General features: G+C 37.3%; 1 protein-coding gene across 6 annotated transcripts in view; it reads right to left on the reverse strand.

The window, feature by feature from the left end:
- LOC105480330 (B-TFIID TATA-box binding protein associated factor 1) overlaps positions 1–12,391 on the reverse strand; it is a 113,057-nt gene that overhangs the window by 94,819 nt on the left and 5,847 nt on the right. For 5 of the 6 annotated variants that reach the window (XM_071069494.1, XM_011739004.2, XM_011739045.3 and 2 more), the window contains exons 2-3: positions 6,433–6,556; positions 1,814–1,928 (exon numbers count right to left, since the gene is read on the reverse strand). Coding sequence is in view for 3 of the 6 variants with exons in the window: in XM_011739004.2 (XP_011737306.1) it covers positions 1,814–1,928; positions 6,433–6,556 (239 nt within the window). In the remaining 3 variants the exon portion in view is untranslated. Of the gene's footprint in view, positions 1–1,813; positions 1,929–6,432; positions 6,557–12,391 lie in introns of those variants that run through there. The other variant, XM_071069493.1, reaches the window with a different exon arrangement.

The following is a 12,391-nucleotide window of genomic DNA, read 5'->3' on the forward strand; positions in this document are numbered from 1 at the left end:
ACTGTGGGTTTATGATCAGTTCTTAGTTATCTATGAATAAATTGGTGGTTCTTCTTTCACCAACCATCAGATTTTAGTGAGTATATGTGTAACTGTGTCCAACCACAAAAGCAAAATGTTATGTATATAAAGAAATGCATTCCCATGTTAAAAAGTATATGTTAAATACCATGCTGTCTCCACTTACTGTAAGAATTTAAAAATACCAAAGTAACAGAATGAGTTTATTATAGCTCAGTTAGAAGATAAAAATATTCACAGAATGTATTCATGAATAAGGCTAATAAGAATCATCCCTCCCCATACCTGAGGAATACGCTGAGCCACGAAGCAACTATGCACTCAGCAGGACTCAGTTCCCATACTCTGGGCAAATAAGAATCTCCTGGTAAGTTGCCAAAACCATATATACATGTGAGGTCTAAAAACATCTATAAAATGTTCTGTATTCCTTCCTCAAAAAGCTATATGTTATAAATGTTAAAATATAATAACTCATTGACTTAATAGTTTGTTTAGCTGGCATCTGCATGAAACTCATCTGTTAACTAAAGTATAACTGCTTAACTTAAAATGAATTTCTATTAGTATTTTAAGTTTTCTAGTGATGATAAGCAAATTCACTTACTAAAAATTTTACAGCTAGTTAAAAATTTAATGCTAGTGTAATGCTAGTTTTTTAAAAAAATTAAGTCTTTTAAAAATGGAACTAAGTTGTACCACCTTTATGTACCAAACTAAGTGGGGATAACAAGCTGAAAAGGAAAAGGCTCTTTTCTAAAACAAGTTACAACTTCTCTAGTCACACATTTCATTTAATGAGAGAAGACAAATTAACAAAATAACTCAAAATAACAGGTATCAGGAAATATAAACCAACTGTTTTAGGCAAGTTAAGACTTATGATAAAAGTGATGTTATTAAAGTGAGTTGAGGCCGGGCACAGTGGCTCATGCCTGTAATCCCAGTACTTTGGGAGGCTGAGGTGGGCAGATCACTTGAGGCCAGGAATTCAAACCCCCACCCCAGCCTGGCCAACAAAGCAAAACCCCATCTCTACTAAAAATACAAAATGAGCTGGGCATGGACCTGTAATCCCAGTTACTTGGGAGGCTAAGGCACGAGAATCGCTTGAACCCAGGAGGCGGAGGCTGCAGTGAGCCAAGACTGCATCACTGCACTCCAGCCTGGGTGCCACAGTGAGACTCCGTCTCAAAAAAATAAATAAAATAAAATAGTTGAAAATGAATCTAGTTGTACCATTAAATTTTGATTTAATTAAAATGTGCAACTTTCCAGCTTTTCAGAAGCACGTAATTTGTTTTTAAATATCACTGCAGGCAATCAGAACACATTTTTTCCCACTACAAGAAATCTAAAAAAGGGCACATAAAAAACAAGACTTAACACTCCAAATATCTATATATAATTGTGCTTAAATGTAAAAAATAACTACCCTATACTATTCTCTCAGCAACAAGAAAAAAATAGACTTTCAAATATTTACACTGTACTGATTTAACTTCTTTTTTTAGAATGTCAATTACTTGAAGGGAAGTAATAACCTTTGTAAATCAAGCATACTGTAGAATGTGTAACTTAAAATGCATACAAAAACATTTTCTATATCCAGTATTTTTTTTTTCAATGTGGTGAAAAATCACCTTATTCAGTATCATTTCCTGACAAAGCTGTACCTAAAACCATGGAAATTAAGACTTTAAAATTGAAATTATTAAAATATAAAATGCATATTATAATTAATTCTACAGTTAGGTTTTTACTTAAAACTACTTTCTCCACTTAAAAGCACCTTGTCTGGTTCTTGGCACTGGATTCCACTCAGGTACATTTTTCACTATAGCTTCAACAGCTTGTCCTGCTGCGATCCGGGTATCCCAATTTGCACTCCTTAAATATATCAACACCTTAAAAATTATAAAATACAAGTTATGTATACAAAAATATTGTTTGTGCAAGGTAGCCAGAACAGAGAAATACAAATTTACTTGTTATTAATGTATAATTTGGCAGCCATCCAAATACATATAAAACACCTTAGAAATTATTAAATTAATTTACAAGATTCTATCATTCACATAAAAATCACTATCACCTTAAATAGGGGATTTAAGAAACCTGTGCCCAGGCACAGTGGCTCATGCCTATAATCCAAGCACTTTGGGAGACCGAGGTGGGCAGATCACCTGAGGTCAGGAGTTCAAGACCAGCTTGGCCAACATGGTGAAACTCCATCTCTACAAAAAATACAAAATTAGCCAGGCATGGTGGCACGCGCCTGTCATCCCAGCTACTTGGGAGGCTGAGGCAGGAGACTCACTTGAACCTGGGAGGCAGAGGTTGCAGTGAGCCAAGATGGTGCCACTGCACTCCAACCTGGACAACAAGAGCAAATCTCTGTCTCAAAAAAAAAAGAAACTTGTAATTAAAGAATGTTTAAGTGCATTTTAAAAATGACAGCCATTTAACATACTAAAAAGCAAAGTACATATTATTCATTAAGTCCCATTACTTAATACAAAGAATTGAAAGTTACAAATACTCAAGTTCAGTATGGTTGTAAGATATAAGATCAATACACAAAATCAATTGTATTTCCACACATTAAACAATCTGAAAATGAAATTAAGAAACCATCCCATTTACAGTAGCATCAGAATGTAGAAAATAAGAATCAATTTAACAGAAGCAGTGTATGACTTGTACAATGAAAGCTATAAAACACTAAAAATATTGTTGAAGAAATTAAAGATATAAATAAAGACACCTTGTGTTCATGGATTCAAAGACTTAAGATTGTTACAACAGTAATATACAATAAATTAATGAAGAGATTCAACACAATTCCTATTAAAATCCCAGCTTTTTGTTTGTTTGTTTTGTTTTGTTTTTTTGCAGAAATGGACAAGCTGATCCTAAAATGTATATGCAAATGCAAGGGACTCAGAATTACCAAAACGATCTTGAAAAAAAAAAAAAGTAGACTCACACTTCTTTTATTTTTATTTTTTAGAGACAGAGTCTCTATGGTACCCAGACTGAAATGCAGTGTCTTAGTCACAGGTGCAATCATAGCACACTGGAGCCTCAAATTCCTGGCCTCAAGCAATTCTCCTGTCTCAGTCTCTTGAGTAGCTGTGCCTATGGACATGTACCACCACACTTGGCAACACACACTTCTTGACTTCAAAACTTTCTACAAAGCAACAGTAATCAAGACAGTGTGGTACTGACAAAATGACAGACATACAAATCAATGGAACAGAATTAAGAATTAATAAATAACCTGTGTCTATGGTCAACTGATTTTCAACAGATGTTGAGACAATTCAATGGAGAAATAACAGTCTTTTCAACAAATGGTGGTGGGATAACTGGAAAGCCACATGTAAAAGAATGATGTTGGCCGGCCGTGGTGGCTCACGCCTATAATCCCAGCACTTTGGGAGGCCGAGGTGGGCGGATCACGAGGTCAGGAGATCGAGACCATCCTGGCTAACACGGTGAAACCCCGTCTCTATAAAAATACAAAAAATTAGCTGGGCGTGGTGGTGGGCGCCTATAGTTGCAGCTACTCGGGAGGCTGAGGCAAGAGAATGACATGAACTCAGGAGGCGGAGCTTGCAGTGAGCTGAGATTGCGCCACTGCACTCCAGCCTGGGGACAGAGTGAGACTCCATCTCAAAAAAAAAAAAGAATGATGTTGAATACCTAGTTCATAACATATACAAAAATTAACTAAAAAACTGACCACAGAACCCAAAAGTAAGAGCCAAAACTATAAAACTCTTAGAGGAGAACTTAGGGGTAAATCTTTGTCACTTTGGATTAGGCAAAGGTTTCTTAGATACGACACCAAAAACAGAAGTGATGTTCAAGAAAGTAGAAAGCTCACAGAAGAGTGTATTTCCAAATCAAATATCTATTTCCTAATAATACACCTTTGTATAGTTTGGATACCTTGTATATGAAGAACTATACGAAGAACTTTCACAACCCATCATAAAACGACAAATAACCCAATTTTTAAATGGGCAAGGGATCTAGGTAAACATTTCTCCAAAGAAGATATACAAATGTATTGCTTCTCTGCTTTTTGGCTAAGATCAAGTGAAGACATACAAATGAATAATAAATACATATGCCTGATATCATTAGTCATCAGGGAAATGCAAATTCAAACCACTTCATATTCAGTAGGATGGCTATAATCAAAAAGTCAGTTAAGAAATATCGACAAGGATGTGGAGAAATCTAAGTTCTCATACACTACTGTTGAAAATGTAAATGATGGGACCATTTTGGAAAATAGTTTAGCAGTTCCACATAAAGTTACCATATGGTACAGTAATTCTACTCCCAGGTATATATATACTCTGGAGAATGGGGAAAAACCTCCAAAATTGTATACACAAATTTTCATAGCAGCATTTTTCATAATACAGCAGCCAAAAAGTGAAAACAACCCAAATATTCATCATCCGAAAAATCAGTAAGATGTACACATGTATGTTCACACAATGGAATATTATTTGGCAATGAAAATGAATATACATGCTACAATATAAAAACATTACTTTGAGCAAAAGAAATCAATCACAATAGATTACAATTCATTTTATATGAAATGTTCAGGATAGGCAAATATTCCTACAAAATTAGTTTAGTGGTTGTCAGGCACGAGTGCAGGAGTATTGAAGAGTGACTGCTAGTAGGTATGAGGCTTCTTTTTGTGGTGATAAAATGTTTTAAAATTACAGTATGGTGATGGCTGCTGTACACAATGTTAATATACTAAATACCACTAAATTGAAACTTACAGATGTAAATTATATTTCAATAAAGCTGTTTAAGAAACAAAACCGGCTGGGTGCGGTGGCTCACGCCTGTAATCCCAGCACTTTGGGAAGCCAAGGCAGGAGGATCACGAGGTCAAGAGATCAAGACCATCCTGGCCAACATGGAAAAACCCCGTCTCTACTAAAAATAGAAAAATTAGCTGGGCATGGTGGTGCGCGCCTATAGTCCCAGCTACTTGGGAGGCTAAGGCAGGAGAATCGCTTGAACCTGGGAGGTAGAGATTGCGGTGAGCCGAGATGGCGCCACTGCACTCCAGCCAGGCAACAGAGTGAGACGTCTCAAAAATAAAAAGAAAAGAAAAGAGAAAGAAACAAAACCAACGGGCAACAGGAAAACATTGACGGCCGAGAAAAGAGGAAAGACGGTGAGACAGTGCTAAAGACAAACTCTGCCTCTTTGGGAATGATTTGATGGTAGCCAATATGCTGAGGTCTGAGTGAAGAAGACCAGAACTCACTTGGAAGGCTGGAAAACTTTTCTCAGTTCAGCACAGATGGGGCCTGTTCATTGTTTCATAGTTTCAGGTCATTCAGTCCTCCATTTCTTCTCTTGGGCTGAGGAGAAGAAATATGTTGCCTCTCTCTGTCTCCACCTTACACACGAATACTGCCTAACATGCATCCTTCTTCATTCTAAGAACATGGAGCCTGTAGGTATCAAATCACTGTCTCTTCATCTACATCCTAGTTAGAAAGTTCGGATAATATGTAAGTGGGAATTATGTTGGAAAGAAAGTCACTGTTAGTCCTTCTGGTAGCAACCACATAGTGCAGATGTGTGTATGTTGAAAAGGGCTTGGAACTCCCACTCATACACAACAGAGATGGACAGATGAGAACGAAAAAAGGGGTCAAACTGAAAGGAGAGAGAGATCCTGGAGCTCCCAATATCTGGGCAAACATATTGCTCCCCTACACTACCCTGTATCTACCTCCCCAACTCCCCTACTCCTACACAAAGCACTCCTGCTTTACTTTCCATGTCAGGAAATTAAATGTATAGAATTTGCCACTTGTTACGATACAGGTACACTTCAATAAGCATACAGAGTTCAGTAAAAATACAGCAGTTGCTTAAGGGAAGAAAATGGACTAGGATTATGAAAACACTGATCCACCAAAGCAGAAAGCCTCCATTTTCAAACAGCTGATAACTAAGAATGTAATAAGACTCCAACTTCTCATGTATTTCAATCATTGCCCATGAGTACTCATCCATTCAAAGACTACCAACTATAATATAATTATTAGTCATTAAGAACAAGTTAGACCACTAACAAACCAGATAAACAACTTAGTTCATTACCAAACTGGGACAGATTCAATTTTGTGCCACAGGCAAAAGGATCTATACTCAAATCCCTTAAACTACTAAACTTGATTTAAAAAAAAAAAAAAAAAAAAAAAAGTTTAAGTCTTGTGACCAGGGGGGAAAAAAAGAAATAGCAAAAATGTTTAAAAATTAAGATGATGTTTACCTTTATTTTTGTGTTCTTATCCATGAATAAGTCTCTACAATTGTACTATACTAAAAGAAAAAAGAAGTTCTTACTTTAGACAGGAGATTATTGAGTTCATGGGGATGAAGCTTCACCACTTCTCCAAGTTGCTGTGCAGCAGCTTTTCTTGTTACAGGAGTAGTGCCAGTATCCAGTAAAATAAAAAGGCGATCGAGCCTGAAATAACAAAAATACAATGGTTATTCTGAAATGTTTTTCCTCATATGTACAAGTTTGAGTCAACAAATGCACTGAGCAGATGCTATGAAGGAAGACCTACACTAACATAGATAAGCCCTGGAAGGACATTATGGTGAAATAAGTCAGACACAGAAAGATAAATGCTGCATATCCTCACTCATAAATGTGAGCTAAAAAGTTGATCTCATAGAAGTTAAGAGTAGAATAGTGATTACTAGCAGCTGGGAAGGGTAGGAGAGGCAAGGGGGATGGAAGAGGCTGGTTAACCTATTTACAGCTAAATAGAAGGAACAAGTTCTAGTGTTCTGTGGCACTGTAGAGTGACTAAAAAACAATTTACTGTATATTTTCAAACAGCTAGAAGAGAGGCACTTTGAATGTTCCCAACACAAAGAAATGATAAATGTTTAAGGTGAATAATATGCTAATATGATCATTACATTGTATAGGTATATGAAAATATCACACTGTACCCCCATAATAATGTACAATTATGTGTCAATTAAAATAATACTTTTTCTAAAATTGCAAAAATAAAAATAAAAGTGACCTATGCTAGGATTACAAGAGATGCCTAATCTCTTACGGAACTTGCTACTGGGGTTGAGGGGAGCAGGTAAGGCAAGTACAATACGATACATGGCAGAAAAAGAAGTACAAAGTGCTTTGAGGATTGTGAAAGAAAGGAGCAAATACTATATCCCCAACTATGTAATACTGAAAAGGCTTCATAAAATAAATGGTGTATGAGATGGATCTTACTGGTAGAAAAGAATTTTAACACTGGTGGAGATTAGGTGGTGAAAGGGAAAGGGGAAGAAATACCTGGAAGATGGAAAACAAGAACACAACAATAAGAGAAGGGAGAGTATATTTAGGGAAATGAATAACACAGTTTGGTTGTAATTCAGGGTATACTTAAGAGAAGAGTGGGAGATACAGCTACAGAAGTAGCTGGAATCCTACTGTGGAGACCTTTTAATGAACTTGCAACCATGAAGGTCTTGGGTCAAGAAAGTAATGGAACTGAAACTACGCTTTAGGAAGATTAATCCGGCAGCAGTGTGATACATGAAGTAAAATGGAAGGAAACTCAGCAGGGCATGGCCATGTTTGTAATCTCAGCACTCTGGGAGGTCAAGGTGGGAGGATCACTTGAGGTCAGGAGTTCGAGACCAGCCTGGCCATCATGGTTAAACCCCATCTCTACTAAAAATACAAAAATTAGCTAGGTGTAGTGGCATCCACCTGCAGTCCCAGCTACTAGGGAGGCTGAGGCAGGAGAATTGCTTCTGAAACCAGGAGGCAGAGGTTGTAGTGAGCTAAGATCACGCCACTGCACTCCAGCATGGGTGACAAAGTGAGACTGTGTCTAAACACTTGCCTTTACCCATTCATTCACTGGCTTTTGCTATAGGATTGGTGAACAGTCAATCAGACAGTAGGACCAAAAAAAGGGAAAAAATGGTTTCTTGACCTACTTTTGTCTTGATACCATCCCCCTTCTACCCTCATTCAATTATCCTTTCTCCAATATCTCAAATCAGTGTTACCAATCCATTCTCTTCTTCCAATATGCAGAGCACTCTCCCTACTGAGAAAATAAACTGCTTGATCTCCACTCTCTAGAACACTTTCTTTTTACTGTCAAGCATCTTGAACAAGTGTTTAAAACAACATTTCCTCATCACATACAATTTAATCCATATAAATCAAGGTTCCATCTTTCTACACTGAAATATCACACCTGAAGGTCACCAATGAACTCTTAGGCTCCAAATCCAATAGTTTTTTAAAAGGCCAACTTTTCTTGACTCTTCCTTGACAGCTGCAACCAGCAAGCACCCCATTCTTACACTACTTTCCTTCCTAGGTTGCACATTATATTACCCTGTTCTCCAAACTCTTCTTTCCTTAGTTCTCCCATTCTTAATACTCTTAATATTAATATTGGGAGAATATTCATGTTCAATCCTTGGCTGCTCAACTCTCATCAGTTTCTCCCTGAGGAAACTGTATACTGTTATTTGTTTAAATTATATCCAGAACAAATATTCCCCAAGTCCAGGCCCTCTGAGAGTGCCAGTTTCACACTCCTTGTCATCACATTCCCTGCCTTGTCATCCTGTTGCCAGATTAAGTTCCTAAAGCACCCTTTGAATAAACCACTACCTTACTCTAAAACTTTCAATGGCTCACACTTACCTACTAGACAGTAATCCAAAACAAAAAGTATCTCCCAAATATGGGTATTTTTGGTTTCCACAATTTTGCCTATACTGTTTCCTCCACTTAGAATGTCTCTCACACTCCTCCAAGCTAGGGTTACAGTGGCTCACCCCTCTTTGAGGGGATGGTTTCCTGGCCAGTTTCTGCCAGATCCCCAGAATGGTCGCTGGTTGTGGTTGCAGTGAGTAGGTACTCTGCCTCACTGCAACAGCAGGCAGCTGTGCAGATATAACGGCCCCAGGTGTGAGACAGGAACTGCTGGTGGGAGGCACAGCTGAGAATATGGGTATATCACCTGGAATTTAACCAGATACACGATTAGACGTGATCTTCAGGTGTGCCTGAGCTTGCTTCTCTAACAAGAGAATAAAATGTGCTACAGCAAACAAACAAAATATTTTCTCTTTGTTCAACTTTTCAGCTAGCTCCCATTCATCAAGATTCAGCTGAAGTCCCTCACCTTCTTGAAACCATTTCAAACTACTATGCAACAGAGATTACTTCCTTTTCTGAAACCCACATGAATTCTCAACTTGAACAGCTACTTAAGTATTTATCATGCTATTTGGTGGCATCTCTCACATTAGTCACATGATGTCTAATTTTCCTCATTAGGCTTCATCTCCTTCAATCATTCTTTTTATCTCGCACAACACTTTGCACAGTATTCAAATATTTGTTATGTAGTTGATATTTACTGTAACTAAAACTATACTTAAGGAAAAGTTCAAGTTTCTTAGGGACAAGTTTAAGAACCAACTTTAAGGAAAGAAAAAGTATTTTGTATTTTTTTTTTCCTGCTTCCTTTGAGAAACATCCTTAATCTGTGATAGCAGTATTACACAAAAAAATGGGTTGGTAAGGTAATGTTTCAGTAAATGAAAAGATCAGCACAGCAGTACTTCAGCATTCTGAATAAGGCAGTTAAGCCTGTCCCAAATAGCAAGCTGAAAAATGCCATGCAATAGGTACTGTATTCCTTCGATAATTTCCATCCCTCCTAAACTTTCCTTTGGTCCCCTGCTACCCAGCTTCACTTAGAACTCCTGCTCAAAGACCTTATAGACTCCTCTCTAACCTAATGCTGATCCTGTCCCACAGCCACACAGTTCCTCTTGCCTCTCCTTTTTGCAGAGCCTTTTATCCCAATGCCATGTCACGTCACCTCTGCTCTCCCACCAGCCAAATGCCCTAAGGTAGCAGATCAGCTCATTCTCTCATCCACTCCATGCCTGTTTATCCTTACTTCTTCCACTTTGGATGGTAACCAAAACTGCCTCCCTGAATAGAGGAATGGGGACACAAGAATGCTTCTTTGATTCTCTTGACTTAAAGCCCCTTTCATAGCCCCATTCCTCTCTCCAGGAGAGCAGATTGGACACCACATAAAAGGAAGAACAAAAGAACAAAGAGATGAGCAGACAAAGATCTGACAAGAGGGCAGTCTAACCTGTTATCTCAGGGTAGCCAGCTATGAGGCAAGCAGGGTAAGCATCAGGGCCAGGCCACAATGGAAAAGGCTGGTACAGTGAACTGGTGGGGAAAGGAAAAGAACGTGAGACAGAGTCAGTATTATGTTGGAGGGTAGACAGGGCCCTTGGTGAGGGAAAGGTCTGAAGGAAGCTAGACGGTCAGAAGAGAAGGGAAAGTTAAAAGGAGGGCTGATTGAGGGAACACTGTACTTACTCCCATACTACTTTTGGCTAAAACTTCTGTTGCAGAACAGCTAGCAGAAAAAAGTAACATTCTTCATTCTCTGAATGACAGACAGACAGACAGAGGAGACACAGGTAACAGATGTCAAGCTGCATGGAAGGTACCAAAGACTATAAAAGGATAAGTAAAACATAAGAAAATTATATTTTATAATATCCACTGGTTATAAATTTATTGAGAATAAGAAATCTGGCCCATTTTCAATCTGGATGTTAACTCCAAGAAATAACTAAACAAGACATGATTCATGTAACCTGTGATTTCAGGCAAATATTCTAAAGACTGCCTAGAAAAAGGAAAGAGTACATAGAATTTTGTAGAGATTATGCTAGCAGTTGCAATCCAACCTCTCTCCTCTCCAGATGTTTGCATTATGTTAATTCATAACAGTAAAGCCGTAAAAATAAACAGAAAGAAATGTCACGCATTTTAAACAATAAAACGTGTCCTAGATTACTACTTCATAGTTAATAAACAAACACATGCTGTATTTCCACTCTAAAACATCCCGGGGGGTGGGGCACAAAAAGCCACACTGATATTTTCGAAATAAAGTTAAACTCTCTGATAAATTAGGGAAGGTCAACTGACAGAATGCCTCACAAAGATAGCTTTGTGTCCTTAACTAAAAAAGCATGATCAGTCAAGAGTATCCATTTAGTTACACATATTTTATACGTAGCAAAAGTACAGTAAAATTTTAAGTATAGATGATTTGAATGTTTACTTTTCTGTGTTACTTAGGAAATAAGGAAAGATCATGACCATCACTTAGTACAGTGCACAGTGTGTACTTAATATGTGGAACTTAGCACAGTGTACATATTATCATTAATATGTTTCAAAAGAAACAACTTCCAACAAATTCTCTAGATTAGTGTTTTTAAACATATACTTTCTAGGTCATGTTGTGGATAATTTGAAACTATGTTAATGTTATGTTGTTTTAAACATAAAGATATCATACAGAACACTAAGAATCAATATGAAGGTGTGAAACCATACCAAAGCCAGGTGTAAGGGCAGGCGTATGCTAGATAAGTTATCCCATTCTACCCCAGACCATAAACTCCATGAGAATGGAGAGCACACTGTTTTTCTCTGCTATACCTCTAGCACCTATAACACAGAAAGCACTCAGTTAGTATTGGTTAAATGAATGAAGAATGGTGAAAATGTACAACCAAGCTATGCTATTTCCTTCAAGACATTTTTTTCTACCCTCCATCCCTGATCGAACAACCTATAGCCTCTTGCATGACTTTATCTTAATGACAAAACATAGTACATACTAATCTAGGTTATTTAGCAGAAGTATGGGTAGTTTTAAAACTTCATATTTATATTATGTATTAACATGTAAACTTCATAATACATTTTAAAGTGTATTATTAAACGGTTAAAACAGTCTATTTTTATGTGTGTGTCACAATTGAAAAAAAATTAAAAATAATACTTCAAACAAGTACCTTGAGAAACAAACCAAAGAAATAAGGAGGAATTGGGATTGAAATGGAAAAGCTTTGATAATGCCTCTTCTACTTTTTCTGGTTTATCTCTAAATTTTTTAAAGTATGAGATATTTGATAAATTAGAATTTACAACAGTCCCTTCTGTCATCTTATAATGGATTGAAATTAACAATAAGGGCCAGGTGAGGTGGCTCATGCTTGTAATCCCAGCATTTGGGAGGCCAATGTGGGAGGCATGCTCGAGGCAGGAGTTTAAGACCACGCTGGCCAACATGGAGAGACCCCATCTCTATTTTTAAAAAATTATTAAAAATAAATTAACAGTAATGGAGGAATAGGCCTAGAAAACCTGTGTTGTCCTTTATTGGTAGTTTTTTCTACATTAACATTTTCC

Source organism: Macaca nemestrina, chromosome 9 (genome assembly GCF_043159975.1).
Source record: "Macaca nemestrina isolate mMacNem1 chromosome 9, mMacNem.hap1, whole genome shotgun sequence".
NCBI lineage: Eukaryota > Metazoa > Chordata > Mammalia > Primates > Cercopithecidae > Macaca > Macaca nemestrina.